The sequence below is a fragment of the Nuphar pumila genome, chromosome 9, assembly GCF_984573655.1.
Source record: "Nuphar pumila chromosome 9, dmNupPumi1.hap1.1, whole genome shotgun sequence".
NCBI classification, from domain to species: Eukaryota; Viridiplantae; Streptophyta; class Magnoliopsida; order Nymphaeales; family Nymphaeaceae; genus Nuphar; species Nuphar pumila.
This window is the reverse complement of record NC_143257.1, coordinates 116,479,054-116,506,983: the sequence shown is the minus strand read 5'-3', so window position 1 is coordinate 116,506,983 and position 27,930 is coordinate 116,479,054. Positions and strand designations below refer to the sequence as shown.

The window sequence follows — 27,930 nt, the reverse complement described above, 5'->3', positions numbered from 1 at the left end:
CAAACACGAGAGAGAGAGAGAGAGAGAGAGAGAGAGAGAGAGAGAGAGAGAGAGAGTTTATTGACTAGTATGCTGGCCAGGATAACACTGTTCTGTGCATACATTATTTTAGTACATAACTAGTGCACGTGACTGGTTCCTAGGCTTGGAGAAACTTATGGAGCCAGTATGCTGAAAGCTTGGGATGCCTCTTCAATCCATTATTGTAGTCGATGAAAACCAGCCCAAATCGAATAGTGTAGCCAGAGTTCCACTCAAAATTATCAAGCAGGGACCATGCGAAGAATCCCCTTACGTTCACTCCTTCCCTGTAAAATAGATCACAATCACAAAGAAAATTACTATGCATGGAGATTAAATATTACTGAACATTTGACTATCCCAACAGTTATGCCAGGAAATTCCAGCATGCCATTTAGTCATCCTTTGTAACCTTTCATTTATTTAGATCCAAAGATAATGTATAATTGTATATCATTTGGAATGTGGTTTTCAGTCCATTAAAAGAGTAACAGCTAGTTAATCTCAATAGAGCGCAACCTTTAAAATGCTAATCATAATTTTCTTTCTGTAATTAAGAAACTTGTCCTAACCTAAGCTTGAACGATTAGCAAATTTCTTTAACTACAATTTTTATGGACTATTTGAAGGATCTCTTATGGCAACCAAACATGAGCTTTCGCCGTGTGTGTGTGTGTGTGTGTGTGTGTGTGTGTGTGTGTGTGTAGTTATAGGCTTAAGTCATAATTTCCTCTCAATATTATTTGAAGTTGTTCAAAAAAGAAATGTTGATGTGTTTCAGAAGCTCCCATTGGTTAGAAATTAGAACATTCATTATATTATAAAATAACGTACCAACTCTTGTATTAGTGGCCAGAAAAATTTGACCCCAATTAGGAGGACATTTACTAGCACATATTTAGGCATTTCGATGAGTATATAGGTTAGAGGCTTTACAAAAATCTATGCATGCCTATAATTTGTTTGAATTATCTCTAATAATTCTCGGTCTTATTCTCATTTTGTATATGGATCGCCAATGAGTTCCCTGCTTTTAACTGATTGAGGCCAACTATCTTCACTAGACAAGCCAATTGTAATTTCATGCTATGGATGCCCAAGAAATAGCCTTCAATCATTGGCCTTTACTTGACCAAACCTTGAGCATGAAAGGCACTGGATCATATCCTTGATCATCATTAGCAATTGTAAATACTTGATCAAGGGCATATATAAGCATCCTATGAGACCTGGTGGATAGAAAAAATGGTACTTGGAGCCTAAAAAATTTATGAAAATTGTACACCCCTAATTTTGAAACTTATAAAAACATATCCATACATCGAAATCAAATGCTCCAAGAAACTGATTCCTATAAAAACAAGCATATAGATCACATCTGTATGGTTATACAACAACAACAACAACAACAACTACGCCTTCATCCCAAAACAAATTGGGGTCGGCGATACGAACCAACAAAGAAAATCATTCTGGGTCTTCCACATGAATCCTTCTCCTCCATTCATTTCTATCCAATGCCATGTCCTCGGTGAGGTTCAAAGCATTCATATCCTTTCCTATCACCTCCATCCATGTCTTCCTAGGCCTACCCTCGACCTCTTTTAACTAATATATTTTCCCATTTCTCCATCCTTCTAACTGGAGCATCATTAGGCCTTCGTCGAATATGTCCATCCATGTCTTCCTAGGCCTACCACCGTAAACGATTCTTTCTCATCTTATTTTCAATGGGTGCAATGCCTACCTTCTTACGTATCTCCTCGTTCCAAATCTTATCTTTTATTGTATTTCCACACATCCATCTCAGCATACGCATCTCAGCTACACTCATTTTTTGAATATGATGTCTCTTGGCAGCCCAACATTCCGCACCATATAGTAAAGCGGGCCTAATAGCCGTCCTATAAAACTTTCCCTTCAACCGCAATGGCATTCTACGATCGCACAACACTCCAGTTGCACTCTTCCATTTCATCCACCCAACCTTTATCCTATGATTGACATCTCCATCAATTTCTCCATACTTTTGAATGATAGATCCCAAATATTTGAAAGAATCATCCACCGGTATTTCTTGCTCACCAAGCTTCACTACACTCCCATCTCTATTTCGTTGCTTACTAAACCGACATTTCATGTATTCTGTCTTACTCTTACTCAACTTAAAACCTCTTGCTTCCAATGTCTGTCTCCATAATTCTAACTTAGCATTAACCCCAACTCTAGACTCATCAATCAAAACAATATCACCAGCAAACAACATACACCACGACACATTTTCTTGAATTGATCTCGTAAGCTCATCCATCACTATAGCAAATAGGAAAGGGCTTAAAGCAGATCCTTGATGTAACCCAACCGTTATAGGAAAATTGGTTGTCACCCCTCCACAAGTGCGGACATTGGTTACTACTCCTTCATACATATCTTTAATTATACTAATGTACTTGAGAGAAACACCTTTCTTCATCATTGTCCACCAGAGAACGTCCCTAGGTACTCTATCGTAAGCCTTCTCCAAATCAATAAAAACCATATGCAAATCTTTGTTCCTCTCTCTATTTCTCTCAATAAGTTGTCTAAGAAGATATATAGCTTCCATAGTAGATCTTCCAGGCATAAAACCAAATTGATTCTCCGATATCATGACAACCTTCCTCAACCTAGACTCAATCACCCTCTCCCAAAGTTTCATAGTATGACTCATGAGTTTTATACCACGATAGTTTGTGCAATCTTGTATATCACCCTTATTCTTATATAGAGGCACCAAAGCACTCTTCCTCCACTCATTAGGCATCTTATTAGTCCGCCAAATCTTGTTAAAAAGATTTGTCAACCATTCTAAACCTTTCTCTCCCAAGCATTTCCAAGCCTCGATAGGTATACCATCTGGGCCAACTGTATGGTTATAAATTAAAAAAAAACACCAGAAAACCAATAAAACGTCCATTGGAGAGATTTTGGAGGGTTTTCCATTGGGAAGGTTTTTATTTCCCTATATATATATATATAGTAAGGGGTAAGTGCCTGCACAATGACAAATATCATGAGATTTATAAAAATCTCGTGATAATATAGCGAGAAATTGCCTGAATGTTTTAAACAACAATTTCTTGCAAGATTTTCAAAATATCGCAAGATTTATGAAAAAACATAAATACTGCAATTTAAACATGATATTTACGTTTTAAATGGCTATTTATCATGAAAAAGCCATGCAATTTTTTTTTAATAATTTTTATTAATATTTTCTTATAAAGATATTTTTTAATTAATTTATTTATTTATTGCCAAGATTTTGCCAAAAAATGCAAGATTTATGAAAAATTTTCAATTTCTCGTGAGTTTTTGAAAAATGAGATTTAATGTTTGCCACTATGAGTGCCTGATGCTTTTTTGTGCCTTCCACCTGCCTACCGAGATTGGAAAAGATTGTTTCTATTTTTTCTAAAATCTGACCATAGAGATGTGATCTACATGCTTGATTTTATGGGAATCGATCGTTCGATTCCAACACCAAGTTAGGTTTTTATAAGAGTAAAAAATCAATGATTTACAATTTTAAAAAATATTTAATGTTTAAAAAATATTTTTTCTCAAAAAACGTGATCCAAGTGTGATTTTCTAGTAAATCAATCAGGCATAACACATCTATACGGTCAGATGTTTTGAAAAACAACCTGAAAGCCCTATCCAAGCGCAATAGGCACAAAAAGCATCAGGCACCTACCCTTTTCTCCCTATATATATATATATATATATATATATATATATATATATATATATATATATAGATAGAGAGAGAGAGAGAGAGAGAGAGAGATTTAGCTTTGTTTTACCTTATAGCCTCATGTAAATAATAAAGATGTTTAGAGTAATATTCAATTCTTATTGGGTCCTTGAGTGCTTCCCCTAGAGAGAGACTATCGTTCTTGGCCTCTGAGAAACCTGTGAACATTATAAAAAAAGAGTATCAGGGAAACTGAATCTCCAATTGCCCAATATCCTAAGAAGGGCTGAAAGAAAATAACCAACCATTTTCTGTGATGAATATTTTTGGGCTGTTGTATCTTTTCTTGACATAGAGCAGCAGTTGCTTTATTCCCTTAGGGTACATATAGAGCCAAGTGGAAGCCGCCTGTACATTAATATCCCCCAAAGTGTGAAAACAATTTTTACTAGCTACTCCACAATAAAGTTGCAACTAGGTTTGCAAAATCTAATTGAATGATCAAGCAAGTAAGATTTGCAACATCTAAATGAATGATCAAAGTGAAAGAACTGAAAATATTTTCAAATTTTATTAATGATGATGAGCTAATGGGCCACATGGTATCAATAATTCTTGCATATATTGTTGGTTGAAATCATACCCGAGGACCAATGGCCACACCATTCCTTACACCTGCCACAGGGTTTTCAAATGTGAGTACATGAGAGTAGATAAATAATGCTTGTATATACTAACTAGATCTAGGGCATGCCCACATATTTAAGTTGTGGCTGGGGTGCTTATATTAATAATAGGCAAGCGTCCTAGGGAACAGTAGGCTCCATCCCCAAGACACGTGGCAGCTATTTTCTGGGGTGAATCAAACTGTGTAATGATGTCCTTTGTTAGATAGGAAGATGATGTGGTTAGGCTAAAACCGATGTTTAAGGTTTACCCTCAGTTATTCGTTACCTTACTAGTTGATCCTTTATCAACCCTGTAATTTCTTCCTTCTATTATTCTTATTAATAACACCACTTTTGCTTTTCCTAGAAAAAAAGACAAAAAAATTAACATTCATGTTCTGTAGAAATTATCATAATTTTATTATGATGTTTCCACAGTGCAATATTTTTGAAAGTGATATAATCGGCAAAAAATGTGATGTTTTCCAAAATTAACATCACCTATTTTTTAAAAACTATGATTTCATAATGACATTAATGCCAAAAAACACAAGATTTTTAGATTTTTTTGTTATTTTTCTTGTACTTTTATATTTTTCTATGTTTTTTTATTTTATATATGATCACATTTTCTAAAGTATTCTCAAGGAAAATTTCTTTCTGATACAATGCTTGGTGGCTTGGTTCATATACCTGCTGTTGAAAGGCTAATTATTGCCCTTTAATTAGAACCAGTATCACTATTGCATGATCCTGCGTATTGTCTACTACATATGTTATATGCATACCTGTAGTATTAGCTCTTGAATCAGTGGCATAGCTAGGAGCAATGACATTATAATTTGAGGGGTAGTCTGAAGCATAGTAGGTTGTGTAGTAGTTCAATCCAATGAAATCATAAGACCCGTTTATAAGTTGTGCCTCTTCTTCTGTGAATCTCGGGAGACGTTTTTTCACGAGTAGCCGCATGCTTCTTGGATAGTCACCCTTAGTCAGTGGATCCATAAACCTACCAAAATTCAAAAATCCAGTAAAATCATGAAGTTAAAAAATCTTCGATCAGTCTTAATTAGTTGCACTACGTGGTTAAAGTTCATTTGCTTTGTAAATGGCCACATGCTTTACCAATCAATACAAATTTGGTCAAGTCAATTCAAAAGTGTTGCTAGTCATCATTTCACTGATATATATATATATATATATAGAGAGAGAGAGAGAGAGACAACCAGCCAGCCCAAACATGATTTCAACCTAACAACAGAAAGGGTCAACCCAGTTGAACCCAAAGAGAACAACAGCAGAAAAATAAAAAACAGAACAGAAACAAGCAAAAGCAAAATAAATGAAAAACAAGCGGTTCACGCAGGAGCCGCAAAACCAATAAGGTTCAGAGAGAGCGGAGCGACAACAGAAGGAGATGTTAGATCAGAAAGATAAATATGCAGAATCGTGTAAACATCCACTAGATTTTTTTGCGCAAGATGATTAATGTCGACCGAAGATTCTCAAAAAAGAGCATCATTGCTCGCCATCCAAACAAACCACCAAGTGGTAAACAATCACGACCTCCAGATTAACAGCCAGCATGCAAAAACAGTGCAAAAGTGCTAAAAAGCACAATTTTTGTGCCGTTTCAAGCTTTAGAGGCAGTCCATAACCACCACTAAAAGTCCAAGTTCTGCTAGGACCTTTAGCGGTGGTCGAAACTGTCCCTAATGGCCCCAGCATTAAAATTTTTATTTTTAGAGGCAGTCAAAAACCGTTGCAAAATCCCTTTTGCGCAATTTTGAAGCTGTTTCATTGTTTTTCAGGAAAAAATGCCGGGCATCCATCACACGCATGATGGACAATCCAGCAAGGCTCCACTTGTAGCTGCGCTCCTATAGATTGCGCAGCTACACCACTATATATATATATATAGTAATGGGTCGGTGCTAAATGGGTTTTTCACCTTCTCCATGCAGTTCCGGCTCTACAAATGTGTTGGGCATGGTCGATTTGCTAAGAATCCACACCTGGATCATGTGTCTTCTGTGAAAAAAATGATGTTTGGAGCTTCAAAAATCTACAAAGATTTTGGACCATTGATTTTTCGAGCTTTATAAAAACCCACCCATGTATTGAAATCAAACGCTTCAAGTGCTAATCCCTATAAAATCATGTACATAGATCTATGGTAAGAATTTAAAAATAAAATGAAAAAAGCTCAAAAAACTATTTAGCACAGACCCATTACTCTCTCTCTCTCTCTCTCTCTCTCTCTATATATATATATATATATATATATATATATATATATGAATTGGTTCTTTCTAACCGTTCATAAGGTATGGACTATACAGATTTTCAATATTCCATAAATCAGACCCAGACAAGGATGGATTTTGCTGATGAATGCCCTGCATAAGAGAGAGAGAGAGAGAGAGAGATTCACTCACCACCCTAACATAAAGTCAACTGCTCGCTGTGCTGCGTTTGCATTGGATGTTGAAGGTGAATATGGTGTAAACCAGTGCGACACCAATGTAATCCCTATTTCTCCCTTTTGCCATTTCTGCACAAAGTTTAGCGTAATTTATCATGAGAGCAAATTTGGAGCTGTTCTTTGGGGTTCTCTGTTCATTTCGATGTGCTCTATTACTTTTTTTGTTCCATTTGCTTGTTTTCCATTCAGTTTGAAAGGGGAAAGGTTATCATGCCTAACGTTTTCCATACCTAATTCTTTCACATCTTATTGCATTTTTTTTATTGATGTTTCAAAAAAAAAAAAAATTTACCCATTAAGTGATTGTTTTTTTGGATAATTCAAGAGAAAACCCCCATCACCAACTGCACATTTGGCTGGCCTTCAGTTGGTAAAACCCTTGAGGTCTCCCGTGCTCTGACCTTGCAGCAATGGATGTCACCCGTGGGTTTCAAACTTGTGATGTTTTGTCAACTTGGTGACATTCACCAGTTGATGTGTTGCCAATACTTCTTAATTTGCATAGAAAAAACTCTTACAAGCATGGGGTTTTGCTATAAATTCTACATAACCTACTATTCATGAACAATTCTTTATATGTAACATCAATTATGGAGTCTAATTTCCAACATATTGGATATTTCCTGGTGAACAAAAGTCTCGCAATAGCATGTATTTGTATTTGAATATGGTGGGAGATCGTGCTTAAGTCCAATTTCATGGACCTTTCAAGTCAAAATTCAACTCTTTAGATGTTCTTTTTCTTGCTCCCCCCTTGTCAAAAGGAGGGCATGCAAAAAAAAAAATGCAGACTCTTATGTCATCAGGGGTGCCTAAGATGCCATTTATCTATGATGGACATTTTTTGGGAAATTTTAAAAAATACACCAAAAGTATTAAGTTTTTTTTTTTTGAAATGCAAGCTGGGGTTAGGCAGGCCCCTACTAATTATACAATGATACCATTGGGATTTGAACTTGCAACGTCCCAACACAAGGTGACGTGCAGTAGCTGCTCCTACCATGCAGACAAGCGGAGCCCCCCCCCCGTTAGTACACCAAATGTATTAAGCTGTAATAGAAAACACATCTAAATGTTGAAAATTGTTAAAAACACTTCCATCAAAGTTATTGTTGAATTTGTGTTGAGATTGCCATTTTGCCTTGAAAGGAGCGTTTTGATAAAAACAGTAGGAAATTTTAAGGTAAGTAAATTTATCATCCAAATTCAGCTTGGGTTTGAGATAACCCAAGTGAAAATGCCAAAAAAAAATGGTTTGATTAACGGAGCACAAATTTAGGTGTATTTTTAACAAATTTAAAAATCTAGTTATATTTTTTATCAACGCTGATAGTTTAGGTGCATTTTAAAAACTTTTCCTTTTTTTTTTTTTTGAAGAAATGAACATTTGTTCATAAGGGAGATCCTTATAACCATCCCCTATAAATAATGACTTATATTAAAATTTGAGCTTTTCCATAATCATCTCCATCTTATGGGCCTATAGACAAATCCATCCCTGTTTTTTTACATTTTTCAAAATAATCCTTACCATTTTCAATGATAAGATGGTTATGTCCTTTAAAGGGTGCTTTTGGAATGGTTAATGAAAAGTATTTTTTTTTTATAGGCGAGCTGGGGTTAGGCAGACCCTTACCAGATATCTATTAAGCCCCATGTGGCAGAGGGATTCGAACCTGGGCCTTCAGCTTGGCACAGGACCCGGCTTACCACAAGGGATACCGGGTGAAATAATTTTTTTAGGAATGGTTCTCCTCTACGTGGGATGAAGGTTTTTGGAATAGCCATGACCCTTCCTACTGGTAATACAAAGCAGATGAGGTCATATTATAGGTAAATTAAATGACTCGGGGTATATTTGTGTGAAGTCATTAGAATAAGAGAACTGAAAATATGAGAACTACTAATGAATTTTTTGTTCTTTTCTCTTAAATCTAAACATAAAGATGTGACCTACATGCTTGGTTTTATAAAGACCAGCTTTTGAATCATCCTATTATAATGCATAAACTAGATTTTTAAGACTTTAAAATTAACGGCTCATAATCTTCATAAATATTCAAGCATTCAAAAATCACATTTTTCATTGAAAATGCACGATCCAACGGTTGATTCTTAATAAATTTACCATGCGGAACACATCTACATGGTTGGATAGGCGTTGGAAATGCTCATATTTCTAGTTCTCATATTTTAGTGACCCCTCACAGTAATTTCTCATTTGAGAATCACAGTGCCCAAGTTAAAATGTGCAGCTAAGATCTGCATTTATAATATGGCCGGAGCCATGTAATCCGACTGATCTGCCCTCTTTTTTTTTTCTTTTTTCTTTTAAATGAAAAAGAACCCGCTCCCGCACAAGGTCACTTAAATAGACCTGCCCCTCTTCCCCTCTAGGGAGGCAAACCCCGGGTGGGGGACCTATGACCACCCTGTCTTACATGGCCCACATACCCGTGTGCCAGCGAGGTTTGATCAGGCGCCTTCATCTCAAGGCCTTCACAACCACCCCACTGGCCACCCCTGAGGTGGCGATCTGCCCTCTGTTTTTAAGCATGCCTAGACTATATTTGGAATACTTGTGATTGTTTCTAGATGCTTTTTCTAGGAATGAAAATACACATGACAACCACATTGCATCACTTGGATTTAGAAGGGTACACTACTCCCAATTAACATTAGCAGTAAAGAATGCTTTAGAAGAGATGTAACAGTCAGGCGATACCTGGTACTTCTGTTTGTAGACTTTCACTGCATGAGCATGCGCCAAGAGCAAATTATGAGCAACAGTATATGGCTCTGTTCCGGAATTCCCGGCAGTGCAATTGCCCAAGACCTTGGTGCATCGTCCTGGTGCAAACGTGCTAAGAGCATAGCCACCATACGCAAATGAATAAGGTTCATTGAGAGTAATCCAGTGTTTTACTCTATCTCCAAACTCTCTAAAGCATAGATCAGCATAGCTCTTGTAATCCTCACTGCATAGCAAAAAACCAATCACTTTTTGATACACACACACACACATATATATATACAAGGGGCGTAGCTAGGATTCATGTGAGGGGGGGGGGGGGGGGGTCTGGGTTTCGGAGGCAGCGCCCCCGAATTTTTTTTGAGATAAAATAAAAAATGGCTACAATTATTAATAAAAAATTATTTCATATGGACAAATCAAACTATTGCTGCAGTCAGGGCTGGGCTAGGACTAGGCTTTTAAATATATTTTTTTTTAACTGGGCCGGGAGGCAGTACTGGGCTACAGCCCAGTTCTGCCCCCCCAGCTCCGCATATATATATATATATAGAGAGAGAGAGAGAGATGGGTCTGTGCTAAATGGGTTTTTTTGCTCTTCCAGTGTTTCTTTTGCAGTTTCGACCCCATAAATGTGTTGGGCAGGGTCGATTTACAAGGAATCCACACTTGGTGCTAAATGGGTTTTTCTGCTCTTCTGGTGTTTTTTTTTTTCGAAGTTTCGACCCCATAAATGTGTTGGGCATGGTCAATTTACAAGGAATCCACACCTGGATCATGTGTTTTCAATAAAAAAATGATATTTGAAGCCTTGAAATTTACAAAGATTTTGGACCGGTAATTTTTTGAACTTTATAAAAACCCACCCATGCGTCGGAATTGAACATTTCAATAGTTTAGGTATTGTGTCAAAAGTTAGTGTCGTCTACATCATTGTCTTGAGTCATATAGCTTGCTTCTGGTTTGGAATTTCACAAATAAGATCCAATGAATCCAACACAAGCAAGTAATCCGATATATATTTCATTGGTTTTAAACTTGAGTTTTTGTTAGACCAAATATAGGTCATAATCAGGCCAAATCCAATCCTTTTATAGGCATACCTTTATTATGGACTACAATTACCATGCTTTTTAAAATCTTGGAGGCTGGCTTGAGAATACTAAAGGAGCATGCTTCTTTCATATTTCCAATGTTTTATGTGCTCTTCTCTTATCATCAGATTTAGATATATACTGTTTGGATCTAATAGTATCGTTAAATCCAGCTCCGACCTAAGTCAGAATTTCTCAATTAATGACATAAGCACAAAAAATTAAGGGACTTGATCAATAATAATCCACTTTAATATGATAAAAAAAACTGTGTCCTTTAAGGGGGCGTTTGTTTTTCTTCTTGTTTTTTTTTGGGGAAAAAAATTAAACTTTAAGGGGGTTGTTAAATGTATGGGTGTAACGGTCGGGTCTTCTAAGACCTGATTCTGAATCAGGTCTAAAAGTAAGACCCAAACCTGACCCAATCTAATTCGGCTTCGGGTATAGCTAGAAACTGTGAACCCATATGGGTTAACGGGTTTGGGTATACGTCAGGTCAAGTCTTTAGTAGACCTGTTTTGTTTAGAGTCAGGTTCAGGTCATAATGGGTTTGTGTTTCAGCTTGGGTCTTGATATGATCAGTATTCTTAACCTAATCACCCACTAATAAAAAATATATAAATTAATAGAATAAACTGTTAAGAAGATTATATGCTAAAAGAATAGAAGCTTAATAATTATTCTAAATAATCACAAAATCTAAATATAAAAAGAATATGTCCATTCTAACCAAACATTTTAAGTTGAAATAAAAAAAACTAATGATATATCATATTCAAAATGTACCAAATTCAAATCAGTTCTCGTGTATTATTATGAGATTCACTTCAATCTTACAATTTTCACGACAATGCGGAATAGGGAAGTATATGAAAAAATGAATTAAAGTTTATAGATTATTAAAATATAATGCATATTAATTCTTAGTTTATCATCTTTAAATGTTTAATTGAATATATAATATTTACCAATTAGAAACTTTCATATGGATTAGGTATGAAGTGGGTTTGGGTACAGGTCAGTTCAAGTATACAGTCGAGTCGCATTGGGGTTCAGTTGTATAATCGGTTTGAGTACAAAGCGGGTTTGGGTACATAATCGGGTCACGTTCGGTTTGGTTTTAAAATATGGGGAACCATTTGGTGTCCAGGTATATAATCGGGTCAGGTTCGGGTCTTCATTTACAATACACTAGACCCAATCTGTTTCCACTACAGGTCTATATTTTAGACCCAACCCAAATCCATGGGTCCACTGATATCAGTTCGGGTCGGGTATAATCGGTTTTGGACATCGGGTTGTGTCCGGTAACCCACCCAGTCATACCCCTAGTTAAATCCCACAAATGGAAGCCACTTTCCATTGAAAGGGACACCCAAGAGGGAAAGTGCTTCTTCGTGGGGGAAGGTGTGGACTCATTTCAATAGGAAGAGATGTCTCTTGTGTTTATTTATTTATTTAGTTTTGGATAAAAAAGCTAAAGTTCTCTTTGCATTTATTACTTGAACCCCACCACATATTTCTTATGGACATGTTTGTTTCACGCACTTAGGAAAGAGACCATCTTTGCTGTGAAAGAGTCTCTTTCATAGGAAAGAGTAAGAAACAAATGGCCCCTTTGCATAGTGATTTGGCATTGCATCTCAACATGGAAAAATCTGAAAAATAAATGTTAAAAAAAGAAAAGGAACTGGTGGGGCCTATTTACCAAATGGTTTTCTTAAATGAACATGAAACACTGGCTTTATATGAAAACTTTTTCTTTCGAACTGAAAATAGACTTGATTTCATGGATGCATGTATACTTGCATATATAGGTTTATTTATTTTGGGAAGGCAATGATAGTGAACCTAATTTCACAAGTTGGGTTGAGTAAGGATAACATAAGAAGTAGGTTGTTTTGCAATGTGAAAATGGAAATGAAGGAACTTACACAATCTTGGCATTCAGAAATCCACCATATTCACTCTCCAAGGCTTGAGGGAGATCCCAATGGAAGAGTGTCACATAAGGCTTCAATCGTAACCATACAACAATCATTTTTTAAATTAGTTGTTAATCAACAATTCCTCTCTCTCTCTCTCTCTCTCTCTCTCTCTCACACACACACACACACACACAGAGAGAGAGAGAGAGAGAGAGATGACCTTTTGAGAGAAGGTTATTGATAAGGTTATTGTAATAGGCGATCCCCACCTTGTTTACACCACCACTTATCTTGCCAGCTGACAAAACAAATGCAAGTAAATAAACAATTAATAGTATACTTCCAACAATAAAACGTGAGATTTTAATTTATCAGTGGGTCAATTTAGGTGTTTAGTGATAGCGAAAGCTGTGCTATTGATCAATGCAATGGTCTTTCCACAATGTTTAAGTAGATAGACCAACTAGAAACCTTCGAATTTCCAAGTAATTGAATTTTCATTGAGATTTGTGTACATTTATCAATGAAAACTTGTTAATTATTAGTGAATTTGCATTGTAGATATTGTGATAGAATAAAACTGATCGCTGCAATCTATAGTTGAGTCCCTTCATCAAGAGTGTGATTGAGAAACTATTACAATGGTTTAACATTAATTACTAACAACATTAGTGTTAGACAGCCCTATGTTAAACATGTAAAAGTGAAGTACTGAATCAGGTAGCACAAGAGATCATCTTTAAGCTTTTGAATCAATTGAGCTTTAAAAAAGAGACATGAATGCTCGTTGAAAATGGGGCTGGTAAATGAGCTGAACAAACCAAATGGGAGGTGTTTAGCCTCGCTTCATTCTTGTAGTGAGCCGAGCCGAGCTCGAGCTCGAGCTAGCTCGTTCACGAAAAACATACTTTTTAAAATGGAAAATATTAGAAATTGGATTCTAAAATACTTATCCAAGCACAAACCCACTCACTAACAAAATAAATACTTCTCAAAGCTGTAAGCGACTGATTTTTTTTTTGAAAGAAATAAGCGACTGAATTTGAACTTTATACTTATTTCTTGTAAGCCAAACTTCAACCATCTGTACTCTATAATCTAAAATATATGTAAATATATTTATTACTAGCTAACGAGCTTATACCAACCAAGCCAAGCTGAGCACTCATTGTTCATGTTTGGTCATTAAACATTGGCTAGCTGATGGCTTAATCATAAAGTATTTTTTTTGCAATGACAGTTAACACCCTTGACCTTCTCAAAATTCCATGATTATGTACCCTCTTTGCGATGAGATCAAATGATCTCATGTCACATAGCTTGCATTCTCGTGACCAATCTCATGTAGGGGTATCAATGGGTCGGATTTGGCTCGGACCCAAGTGGTCCGAACCCAGATCTGACTTCGAGGTGTTGGTACCGGGTCTGATCTGGTCCGCCATAAGAAAAACCATACCCAAGTCCTACAAGGATTACATGAACTAGGCCTGGTACATATCCAGTCTAATAATAAATTTTTTAATCTTAAAAAATCAAGGGGTCTTAATCAGAACTCGGGTCAAACCTAGGTCTGGTATCAAATTTCACAAACCATACCAGGCTTCATATATATATTGATCGGGCCCTTTGGTTCCGGCCTGATTTCTAATCGGATCTCCTTCTTTACCAAAAACCACTGACCCAGTTCAAACCCGTCCATACAATGACCTTCTCTCTAAATCGACCTCAACCATGGAGCACCTTTCAGTTTTTGTTCAAATTAGAGGTGAATTTAATGTTGCTTACATGGTAATATTCTGCTCCAAGAGATTGAGAATCGGTAAGCATCCAACCCTATGTCTTTCATCAATTCGATGTCTTCCTGCAAATCAAAGCATAAATTGAAACTACAGATTCATGCCAGTTCAAAAAGGTCATTACGTGATCCTTCAAATGAGCTACAGCCATAGTGACAAATAACGCAAGATTTATGAAAATCTCGCGACAATATGGCGAGAAATTGCCTGAAAGTAACGGCAATTTCTCGCAAGATTTTCAAAATATCGCAAGATTTGTGAAAAAAATAAATACCGCGATTTAAACAGGATAATTACATTTTACCCTTTTTAACGTTTGTCACTATGGCTACAGCTAATGCTAGAAAAGACTACTACATATGTGCAACCAAATCCAAAGAAACCAGAGTCCCAGAAAACTCCCTTGTAACCATTAGGGACACAACTGTTTTTAAGTAATCATGATTATGTTTCTCCTTCACTTAGCCTACCAAGGCTCGGTTCATCTGACAATAATTAGGCCCTGTTTGGAATCTTCCAGTCGGTGGTAGCTAAGGATGCAGTTATGGAATTCCCAAAAATTTGTGGTTTTAGCAAATCCAGGTGGTTGTTTGGGATAAGTGAAACGGATCAGCTAAGGTTTTCTTATACTTTCATTTGTGCAGCTGTTTGGAATGCAGCTGAAAAGTTGAAATTATAACTAGAAGAGCATTGGGAAGGTCGTCCGATTAGGCACCGGTGTGGGAACTGGAAGTTCCAACAAATAATCTTTCTCATGTGCTATCATTGAAAAAGCTAGGGAAAAAGGAGTTTCTTTCTCCTGAAAAAGCTATAGCGGCGCTTTGGAAAGGTTTTTCATTTTTCTAAAATCTGACCATACAGATGTGATCTATTATATGCTTGATTTTATAGAAATTGGGTATTTGATTCTCTGATTCCGACACACAAGTTTTTATAAGATTTAAAAATCAATGGTCTACAATTCACACGTGTAGATAATATGCCTCTAAAAACCGGGCCAACCATATGCCCAACTTTGGTTGGACTTGGTCAGGATTCGCCACCAGTTTTCCCAACTATGGTTCTGCAAACCGTTAATGTTAATGGGAAAGAATCTTTGGATCCAAGATCGGGTACATTTCTTATGATGAAGGACCGATCGGATCACAAAAGTAGGTCTCCGGTTACAAGATCTCCTGGTGGTACTTCACCGATGTGATCTACACTATTCATTTAGTGAAGATTGACATTAAAATTGCCAAAATCCCACTTGTGTGCAAGATCTTTTGGCGATTCAAAAATCAAGGGTCCACAAAACACAAAATTTTATGATGTAAAAAATCATATCTTTTCGTTGAATCCATCTACGAGATCACATTTGTTCAAAATAACTTGTCATCATAAGGTTCAAGAGAGGTATGAAGATAAGAGATGACATAGTGGATGCAGTGGAACCAAACCCAGCTCCACACACCACACACACACAAGCTGGATCAGGTGTGATAATGTCTTATAGCCATTTTTTGGAGATATGGCATCCTCATTGTACATTGTAACAATTTTGAGGAAGCAAAAAGATCTTTTTCTCTCTTTTTTGCTTCTATTTTCTCTTTCTTTTTGTTGAAAAAAGGGATGGTGACAATGATGGCGATGAACGGTGACAAATCAATATCACCGATTTTCGATGATATGGCATACGACCTGATCCGATCCATACACACACAAATTGAAGCAAAGCCATATAAATAAAACCAAAAAACATGTTTCCTTTCAATCAATCTAGTAAACCTTGTAACGATGGTATTGATCTACAGCTGCATCGCCATTTGATCTATCACTGATCTTCTCTGCACAAAGACACACAGCACATCCATCCATAAGCAAAACCCACTTGAGCCAAAGTAAGCATTTACGCTTGCAAGTGCATGCAGAGATGACCAGACATACATGGTTGTGGGGGTTAATTGCACTGGTGAAGAAGACATACCAGGATACTTATGGGTAAAAGTGTCCCAAATGCTAGGACCTCTCCCACCTTCATCTGCAGCTCCTTCATACTGAACCCACCATGCTTTTATACTCAATCAAAACACAGTTTACGAAAATGATGAAAATTAAATAGAACAATAAAGAAAAGATTGGGAAACCTGGTATGCTGCAGATGCAGTTCCAAAAATGAAACCTGGTGGAAAACTCTTCCTGTTAAGTGTTGAGACATTTGAAGCATCATGGGCTGTGATATCAAGGGGAAAGTATAAGAAGAAAAGCAATAACAAAAGCAAGGAGGAGAAATTGGATGACATTTTTGAAACTTCTGGTGAGTTTGTACTCTAGAGATGGTGCTAATATGCATATTTATAGAGTTTTAAGAAGTGTAGTGTACAGTTTTATGAGGGTAATTTACAGTATACTTATCATCTGACAAATCATCTTTATTTTTTTATTTTTTTGATGACGAAGGAAAACCCTCAACGAGTACCGGGTCACATCTCATGACAAACCATTCATTACTCATTGTCTTCTCCAATGCGGACAAAACCATATGACAAATGTCAATATATTTAGGATTCTTTAAATACTCATTACTCATTGTCTTCTCCAATGGGCGTTTTGAATTTCAAAATAAAGATTGGCTCGCCTGTGGATTCTTTAAATATACTGATTTGGTTTGTCTAGAACATGTCCCGTCCAGGCATGTCCATTTGTGAAATCACAGTTGGTAAACTATCAAGTTGGTACCACAGAGCTCGAAAAAGCAGCGTAAACCTAAAAGAAATGAAGCCGAGATGTTGAACACCAATTGAGTTAGAACTGTGGTCTGGAACATTTAAATCCGTCCAAGAATACAAAGGTCATAGAATCAACTCATTTTTTACCCATGTGGTCAGGCGGGTCTTGTGTCAAGTTGAAGTTACAAGATCAAATCTTGCTGGTGCGTGGGGGCTGTTGTTTTATCGCAGTTGGGACACGTAAGACTGGGTGATCGTGCCCTCAACTCGGAGTTTTACTCTAAGATGTAAGGTAGTGGCCACAAGAGGACAGTGAAAGAGATGTCTCTCTTGGGCCGAAGGGATTTCTCTAAAAGGTGTTTCAAAAACCAACCCCCTTATAGGTATACAAAAGGAGCTCTATTGAGCCAGGATAGCACAAGTGAACATACATGTGTGAACATATGATTTTTTGGGTTTACATAAAATCATCACTGTGTTGTGTAAGAGGGTTGTGAAAAACTGACCATCCTTGACGATTTGAAGCTAACAACACATGCTTCAACCCACAAAATCCACACTTTCACATAATTAAATCCCTACATTGGTACTGCAACAAGTCCATCACTGTCGTTCGTCGTGTGCGTGCATTGTCGTGGAAATCAGACACCTTCAAAAACTAGAAAAACATAAAGAAAAAAAGGGAATTTAGCGAAGAGAGGTCAGTTATATATTTATTTTTCTAGGGAACAAACAATGATTGAAATCACTGTTTGTAAAACCAGAACAAGGGATTTTTTCCTGTAATAATAAAAAAAAAAATTAAAGATTAAGGGTCGAGAATACCCGGTTTCTCAGATTCAGTGGATGGCACCCTATAATGACTGCCATCAGAAATAGAAAGAGAAGAGAGAAAGAAAAATCCAATGCATTGCTCTCACCAAGGTTTTTCCTGCACATAAAAAAAGCAGTGATGCCAGAAGTTGTCGAGCCTACGCCGGCGAGCAAGCAGCCTTCCTCTTGGTCCTTATACTATGTGAATCACTGGAAAATCCTCAAGAGAAGCCCAAAAACATAAACGTAGTAAGTGGGTTTCAAGAAAAAACTGCAAGCATATGAAACTATTGATAAGTTTAAGGCAAGATTAGTTGCAAAATGCTATTCTTAATGAGAATGAATCAATTATGAAGAAACTTACACTCTTGTAGCCAAATTGGCCTCTATTCATATTATTTTGGCATTTGTAGCTTATTTTGATCTTGACTTATATAAAAATTATCTTCTTGAATGGTGAATTAAATAAAATTATTTTCATGCAACAACTAGAAGGTTTTAAAATTTAAGGTCAAGAAGATAAAGTATAAAAGTTGAATAAATTCTTGTATGGACTTAAGAAGTCACTAAGATAGTGACACTTACATTTCATACTATTATAACTAAATTGCATTATGAGGCAAATAATTTGGACTGTGTATATGTCAAGAATAGTGAGAGTAAGTTTACTATGTTACCCCTTTATGTCAATGGCATTCATTGCAGAAAATGACATAGACATGATAAATGAGACCAGGTCATGGTTAAGTTCTCGATCTGAAATGAAGAATATGGGTGAAAGTCTCATATATCTTTAGAATTAAAATATAAAAAAATAAAAAATCAAGATTGTTATGTCTAAGTCAAGAAAAATATTTTAACCACATTCCAAGAAGATTTGGAATGAAAAGTACCAAGAAAAAAGGTACTCACATAGTAAAATCCTAAAGCTAAGTAAGAATGATTGTCCAAGATATGAATAAGAAAAGTTGAATGTTCTTTATACTTTGATAATTAAAAAAATGCTTTGCACTATACCTGATTTAAGCTTTGTTGTAAGTTTACTGAGTAGATATCAAAGCAATCTTGGGCTTTCTTATTGGAAAGCAATGAAAATAAATTTTTTGATATCTAAAGGCAACTAAGAAACTCAATCTATGTTATCAATCAAATAAACTAAAGTTTGTGGGTTATTCAAATGCTAACTTCGCTGGAGATAGAGATAAAGCAAAGTGCACATCTGATTATGTATTTATGTTATGAGGTGGGGCAATTAAATGATCATGCAATAAGCAAGAGTGTGTTGCACAATATACACAAGACGTTGAATATATTACTTGTAACATAACAACCACCTTTGGTATGCGAATAAATTGCTTTTTAAATGATTTTAAATTGGATATTCCAAGAGATCCAAATCAACTTCATTATGATAATAAAATTGCTATAAGATTGATTCAAACACGAGCAAATTGCTTAAAAAGTAAGCATATAAAAGTTAAATATTAATATATTTAAGATATGCTTATAAAGAAAGAAATAACAATTGATTATATTCCTTCAGGTGACATGGTAACAGATCGGTTAACCAAGTCAGTTACCGAAGATATTTTTACTAGACATAAAAATATAGGATATATCATTTATGGCCAAGTGAGAGATGTAAGGTAGTGGATATAGGAGGACCGTTGGGAGGCCACTCTAACGGCCACTCTCTCCCGATAGTCATAACCATTAAGACATGTAATAATTATAAATCAAACAGTTAAACTAAATTAATAGATAATTAATTTAAATATAAAATACAGTTACATGTCATAACAACAAGAGATATGCCTCTTGGCCTGAAGGGATTTCTCCTAGGGACGTGACCCAAAAACCAACCCCTTACATGTATACAAAAAGGGGCTCCAATGAGCTAATATAGCACAGGTGCACAATTTTTTGAGTTTACAAAAGATCACTTTGTTGTGTAAGAGGGTTGTAAAAGCCCGACCATCTTTAGCAATTTTGAGTATAACAATGCATGCTTCAGCCCACTGAATCCACACTTTTGCATAATTAAGTCCTTACAACAAAGAAGTGGACCCATTAAGTAACCTGTTATCATTTTAGGGTTTTTTTTTTGCCATAAAAAAAACTCATTTTTGAGTTTTTTTTTAATATTTTTTATTAACAAAGTGGGATTAGTCGGACCCCAACCAGTTACAGAATAGAAACGCATGGAACCTTACAATTAGTTTTCAACATCCCCATCCTTTCCAAACCATGGGCCACAAGATGGAACGTTTTATCAACCCGTGGGCACTTGAATTTATCAAGGTTCAATAACCTATCTTATTTTTGGAAGGAAAGGTTCAACAACCTGTCAACGAACGCTGACTCTTATCTTTGAAGTTTTCACATATTCTAAATTTTAAGTTTTGTTATTTAAAGAAGCACCTATCATGCTTATATACATATAAATATATGCATATGTAGTTTTCAAATCCTGCTCACGATCTTTTGAGAAAAGAAAAGAGCGTTCTCATATATAATTTCATGAAGGGCATATAGTACCCTGATCACGTGACAAGTAACCAGGATGACAGTGGATCGGGAAAAATCAGGCCTGCCTCACCTCGCCCCGTTTAGGCCGGGGATGGACATGAAATGAAGATGGAAGCGGGGATGGAAGTTAAAATCAAAACTCGTGCAGGGATGGACACGGGGATGAACTTATGCTTTCCCTTGCCCCCGCCCCGTCCTTGATCTCCGTTAGTAAAATAACTAAAATACCTTTAGGGATGGCAGTGGACCGGGAAGAAATGGGACTCCGCCCCACCTCACTCCGTTTAAACAGGAAATGGAAAACATGAAATGGTGATGAAGGCGGAAAAGGAAGTTAAAATCAAAACTCATGCAGGAATGAAAGCAGGGATGGAGGGCAAAATTTTGAGACGGGGCAGGGGTTAAGATCTTGTCTCCTGCCTCTGCCCCCCGTCCACTGCCATCCCTATGCATGGCAAGCCAGCACACACATGAAACACATGTGGGACACGTAAGATGAGCAAATCGTGCCCCATAGTGATCAGATGCAGTCTACTGATGTCAATGATAATTTGTAAATGTGTCTGATATCGTACTTGTCTTGTGCCTCATTGGTTTCAATTATGGACAATCCTCTTTTTGTGAAAGAAAAATTGTATTAACTTAAAGGCATGGACATGGGGATATCAACCAGCCCAAAACGGATCAGATGTGGCCAATACTATATCTAACTAATTCTATTGGTTAAATGGATTCGAATTGGGATGATGAAAAGCTCATACCATTTGTGATTTTCTACATGTGAACGGATTCGGGTATCTGTCAAATTTGATATGGATCAGATTCGGTACCACAATATCAAATTCGGCATGCTAGATTTAATAAGAGTGGACCTTTGAATAGTAAGTATTTTGTCTACCATTGATTTTTGAAAGGACAAAAAATCCTGCATAGAAGTCAGATTTTAGCAATTGAAATGTCGATCTTTACTAAATGAATTATGTAGATCACATCTTTGGAGTCCAATTTGATTAAAACAACTTGCATCAATGAAATCCAGAGGGGTATGAAGACATGGATGACATAGGTGATGAGTGTAACCAATTTGGGGGGAAAAATACCATTGCTTGGGATTATGAGGTGTGTGTCATCGGACAATATAGCTACAGGTAGTTGGGAACATTGTCCATTTTTCCTTGTAATCTCAATAGATACTGGTATTTAGCCAAGCTTGGTTGACTGGATTGAGATGATTAGTGGGTGCTATCAAGTTCGTTGAGCAGCAGTCGTTAAAATTTCTTCAACTTGTCTATGTGTATTATTGAAGACGGGAAAAATTTGTAGTCCCAAAGGGGTTTGGTGCAGTTGGGAAGGGTGGAGGGAGGCTAGGCTGCTAGATGGGGCGGTCAAGGTTCCATTCGCATGGGCGTCACACCCTTTACATTCATCTGAAGCAAGGCAACTCCCTGGGGACAAGTGGTGTGCCGATGGTGGTTTTTGTGTATTTTTAGGAGACTATCTCATATCTTGGAGGTGTAAGAAACAACATAAAGTCTTTCTGTCATCCACCAAAGCTGAATATCGAGCAATAACCACAACAACTGGAGATTATCTGGTTGATGAGTCTTTTCAAAGATATGGGCTTAGTCATCTCTAGTCCTTCTAAGATGTGTTGTGACAATAAGAGTGTTATCTATATTGCAAGCAACCACACCTTCCACGAACGAACTAGGTACATAAAGATGGACTGCTACTATGTCTGAAAAGAATTTCTATGAGGAACTATTGAATTCCCTACATGACTTTGGTATGTTAGCTAGCGGGCTTTTTCACTAAAGCCTTGCCTTCACCTCATTTTGTATCTCTTCTTAGCAAACTTTCGGTGATTACACTGTAAGTTTGAAGGGGAGAGTTAATTTATGATGTATTGTAAATGTACTATGTACATTTACATATATATAGGAAAACTTGTATCTTCGAACAAGTTTTCCTTCGAACTCGTTCGAACGCACAATATAACACCGCGTGTTCTTTTTTCTCTCGAAAAAAACAGAATTAGCGGTGGTTTTGAACCGCCACTAATTCACTGTTTTATGCCTAGAGATTTAGAGGTGGTCAAGACCAAAGTTACAAGTCGAGGAAGCGGGAGCGGGAAGCGATACAGGAAGCGAGGCACTTTCAAAAATTTAGGAAGCGGGGAAGCGTGGGACTACTTAGAAGAAAATTCCGAACCGTCTCGGAAGCGACCTAGGAAGCAAACCGGAAGCGAGGAGGAAGCGAAAAAATAGAAAAATGGGGAAGCGAGGGGAAGCGTGGGCGAAGCGCGGGAGAAGCGCAAGGGAAGTGTGGGGGAAGCGTGCATCCCATAAAAGGGAAGTGCGCTTTCCAAAAAAGGGGGATGCATCTCCTCACGCTTCGGAAGCGCGACGTTTCACGCTTCCCTTTTTACTTAGGCGCTTCTGGTAACTCTGGTCAAGACTGCCACTAAAAGTCACGATCGCGCAAAAAAATACGACAAAGCATTGCCGTTTGATCGCATGTGGTCAACGGTGACACTTCGTCCAACGTATCTTCAAACACTATGCGTTTGAAGATACGGGTTACTATATATATATTTTGTTCTTTTATGTAAACTGAAATACCCATCAAGGGTATTTCTGTCTTCACTTATGTAATATGTGTCAGTCCACAAGGGGTCCACAAGGGGTTGACTGAAAAATTATTTTTATTTTATTTTTTTAAAATATTGTATTCAATATAGCTGTTGGGCCAGTCCAACTAGACGTTGAACTGGTCCCAACGGCTATATTTATAGCTGTGGACCAGCCCATGTGTCTTCAAATGTGCCTATTTAAAGACACACTATACCTTGCATTTAGCAATGCTTTTTGAGCATTTTTCTTAAGAGAATTTATAGTTTTCATATATTGTGTTGGCCCTTAGTGGCTCTTGTTCTACTGAGTTTGTTCTCATCTGGTGATTGTATTGTCCCTTGGTGGACTAGTGCTTGTGCACTTCTTTTGTATTGTTTATTAACCCTTATTGGTTGTATTGTTTGTTAACCCTTATTGAGTTCTCTATTGTACTTCCGCTTGTTTCCTTGCAAAGGCAATGCTAGATAAAATACATTGTGAACTAGAAGCTAGTGAGCAGTTTCTCTCTCTCATTTGGTTTGTTGGACCGTAGCATTTATTGATGCACACGAATATTTGTGAAATCATTATTTCAACTAGGGGTGGCAATTTCTGACAGGACCCACCAACCGGACCCGCCAACCCGCCTCTTAGGCGGGTTCGGGTTGGGCTTAAGCCAACCCGTTTAATAAACGGGTTGACCCGCGTAACCCGTTTATTAAACAGGTCGGGTTCGGGTTGGGGTATGCCAACCCGCCAACCCGACTGACCCATTTAATAAACGGGTTAGGCGGGTGGGTCAACCCGCCAACCCGTCTGCCAACCAGCCAATCCGACCCGTCAACCCGACCCGCCAACCTGACTACCTTCCAACCCGATCCGTCAACCCGCCAACCCGACCTGCCAACCTGACCCGCGAACCTGAAAACCCGTTTACCCGACCCAACCCATTTATTAAATGGGTTGGCGGGTCGTGTCGGGTTACCCGTTTATTAAACGGGTCGGGTTCGTGTTTGCCACAGCTGACCCGTTTAATAAACGGGTCAGGTTCGGGTTGAGGTATGCTGACCCGCCAACCCGACCAGATTGCCACCCCTAATTTCAGCTGATGTTTTCACCATTTATTGGATGATAAAACATTGGGTCAAGTTGATTTCTGTATGTCCTTTTCTAAGCATTATTAATTCTAGTCTATTAAATACTAAAAGTTAAATATTAAACATAGCCTACACATATAAAGTAGGGGGGGTGGCTGCTTACCTTCAAAAATGGTCGAACAATGGACACACGAGCCGCAGATCGCAAGTGCGATCAACAGTGCCTGCATCACACAATAAAATGAGTTTTTTTGCACAAGTGCCACTAGCATGTCAATTATTCTTCTCAAAACGTATTGATTGAAATAAAAGTAAGAGTGGAACAATATATTATTGCACCAGTCATATTGGGTCTGCTCTATCACAAACTCCACATATCAGAGCAACATACGAGTCTCGTTGCTAGAACGGAAAATCATTACACCCATTAAGTACAGAAAGATAGGTAGTCCATCAATGATACACATCATGGCAAATTCTGCCTGGGCCCTCTGGAACTGCATACTTTGCCTATAGCCAATGCATTTGGATCTTAGTGTCAGAGGTAGGTGTTGAATCATAGATCACATAGTTTCACAATCGTCATCATGATATAATACACGATAGAAAACAGTAAATACAATGTATACAGCATGATTAACAAACAATCAAAACCAGGGAGCAAGCATGACCGGTTCCGCATAAAACCAAAATTCAGACAGCAGCATATGAACAAACATATACATGAAACACAATAAACATAAAAGATCCCATCCATGAAAGCCATCAACTCATCATCCGTATATATCTGCCAACTCTATAGAAGCTCAAGGTGGGTCCTATACCTTTTCTGCAAGATTTCCTGCATTCAGAATAGAAGAAAGAGTTAGCAAAATTGTTAGGCATATCCTAAGTAATGGAAGAACGATCAAAGTTGTAGGACTCACGACTCCCACTAGTGCCCGACCAGAAATATGATGCCTCTGATTAGGTAGGAAGTCTCACACTACCAGAGGAAGGAAGGACACATCAGAGCTAAATTGTTGTCATTGTCTTCGTCCCAGTACCATCATCATCACCTCCACTACAGGAATCACATCTGCTCCATGAGAGACTACTATTGCTTCCTACATTCTCATGCTCCTCAGAATCCCTGCTTCCCTTCATAACCTCCCTCATAGGTGAAACTGATTCCTCACCCACTGAACCAACAAGGACCAAGGCCTGAAGATCAGCCACATCCTCTCTAAAACTCAAAGAAGTGGCTCAGGTAAGTATTTCTAACCATATTTGTGCATTTCCTAATGACACAAGTATTTGTCATTAGCAAATTGCTAACGACACATCTGAGTGTCATCAGCAGTTAGGCAAAAAACTGTCTTAAGTGATGACGACACCTTGGTTCCCTAGAATTGTCTTGAACACTTTGGAATTGTCATCAGGAAACCTAACATCGATGATTCAATATCGTTAGCAGTCGAGGGTTTTCGATGTTCCATGCCCTTTTTTGCCAGATTTTCTATAATATCCTAAGTTTTCTTGGTTCCTAAGCATATCTAAATTGGTTCTAAACTACATTTTTTACATTTTTAGATCCAAAAAACAAAGATTTCATGCTGATTTTGAACCAAAATCGATTTGGGGCAATTATCCGGGAACCACAGCCCCCTGTGAAACAAGTGGATCCATTTCACTAAATTGTTGGTATATTATGAGATTTTTGGAAGATGCTCACAAGTTGTGAGCCATTTTATTTTCTTCTAAAAGATTTTAAATTTCATATTTTCTATGATGTCTCTTGTAGGCTCAATAAACAAAATTATCGCTTCTTTTTCATCACATATGAGTATAGTATTCTTTGGGATTCAATTCTATCAAATACATGGTTTATCCAATTGATGTTGCTACATATGCATGATTCTTTTAGTCCTATCTTTATCACGTGGAGGATGTTGTACTCTAGTTCTCTAGTCAAACTTCATTATACATAACTTATTCAAATTAACCAAGAGTTTCTCCAATTCAAATGAAAATCACGTAAAATAAAAGTGTTCAATCAGATTTACTTTGGAAGGGTTATTGATTTAATGTATCACTCGATGAAGGTGATACTCTGCCAGAGAGTCCATATGGTGAGGTTCGAATTTTGTGACCCACCGATTGAACCAATCCAGTGGTGGTTCAGAAGCCATGATATCCTTTGTATTATTCTATGAAAAAGATAAAAAATGGAAAAGAATAAAAGAAGATAATGCAAGAGGATGTCATACCATATCACCTTCCTAGATTCTATGGTACTCGTGCACCATCCTGAGGACATTAAAGCGCAAAAAGATATGCTTCTCGGTCTTCACCATGGTTGAGGGCAGAAAATATGCATGAACATAAGAGATTGGGCAAAAATAGGGCTTTCAAACGATTTAGAAGCAATAGGAAAGCCTAGCCCTTTTAAAATCTCGCAAAATGTTCTAATGACACATTGATTGTCATCAGCAGTTGCCCAGTGTCATAAGAAAATAACAAAAATGTTGTTAACAAAGGAAGCATAGTCCTGCTAGAACTCTGAGACTGGGGTGTGTCATCATTAATTTGCTAACGACACATTGATTGTAGCCATCAGTTTGCTAATGCTGTATTGATTGTCATAAGCATTTTTATAATGACACATTGATTGTTGTGAGCATTTAATTCTTTAGGATGATTTTTTTTCCCACAAGGGAGCCCCTTTCAGTGGTCATTTCAGCATTCATGCATTGCATTTTGCATTTTTCTAACTTGTTTTCTCGTAAGAATCCAAGCGGCCCTTAGAAAAGACTACACAATCCTAATTTTTATGATCATCCTTTAGATAGATGAACATTAGGTTCATAGGATGTCCCATTGATTAATAGAGCAATTCAAAGCCCATTTTAATGAGCGTGTAAACTATCCCTACCCTTTTTGTTTTCTCCAAAGTACATTTTTAAATAAAATATCATTTCAAAATGTCTTTGTCTTTATGTTTTTCTCTTAAAAGCATGTCTATATCTTTGTCTTTTTAAGAAGTCTCTATATTTTGCAAACTTGTATGCATACTTCTGTGTGTTTCATCTTTTATCTAATCTCACTTAGCAAAGACTTTCCGTTCATAGTTGTTGAGTTCAATGGAAAGCCCTCATGTGGAGCAAGGTACTGTCTCAGTTTTTTGTCTAACCTCATTTAGCAAAACTTCTCTGCCTATATAGATATGCACCACAAAAAGTCCCTCATTTTGAGCAATGTATGCACCTTTAGCTATAATCATGCACTGTCAGCCGTTAATGTCTGTCTCTTTGCGAGACTTTTTTAGAGATAACTTTGTCAGAGTTAATCTTTTGCTCTTTTCAAAGTCGGTGTCTACTTCTTTGTTATCGATCAAACTTTACACAGTCGACAACAAAAAGGGGCATCTGTAGATGCCCCATTTTTTACCAAGGAATTTCACATGTCAAAGATCCCATGTTTTCAACTTATTTCAAAATAAGGTAAACTTTGATCCAATTTTTTGCCTTTAAAATGGTTTATTCATGGTTTTTTTATCAAAATAAAAATTAAACTAGAAGATCCAAGCTATCCAACAAGCCAAAAATCAAGTCAATCTGACATTAGGATCAGAAGTTATGGTCAAAACAAGTTATCATCTTCTTACGAAACATAATGTGTCTTTAGCATTTTCATCGATCGTTGTCAGAAG

At 37.2% G+C, this 27,930-nt stretch overlaps 1 protein-coding gene across 1 annotated transcript; it reads right to left on the bottom strand.

Annotated features, from left to right (window-relative positions):
- Positions 1-33: 33 nt before the first annotated feature.
- On the bottom strand, positions 34-26,575 carry LOC149828991 (beta-glucosidase 13-like). The gene is made up of 18 exons (XM_090017189.1): positions 26,525-26,575; positions 26,376-26,428; positions 25,286-25,464; positions 25,064-25,080; positions 24,403-24,463; positions 16,607-16,692; positions 16,447-16,516; positions 16,248-16,306; positions 14,470-14,545; positions 12,905-12,982; positions 12,691-12,778; positions 9,636-9,888; positions 6,864-6,979; positions 5,214-5,434; positions 4,401-4,432; positions 4,063-4,165; positions 3,867-3,975; positions 34-308 (listed from the first exon to the last, which is right to left on the bottom strand). Exons 1-18 carry the CDS (start codon positions 26,573-26,575, stop codon positions 140-142), a joined length of 1,821 nt encoding a protein of 606 aa, XP_089873315.1. The 3' UTR covers positions 34-139.
- Between the last annotated feature and the right edge of the window lie 1,355 nt (positions 26,576-27,930).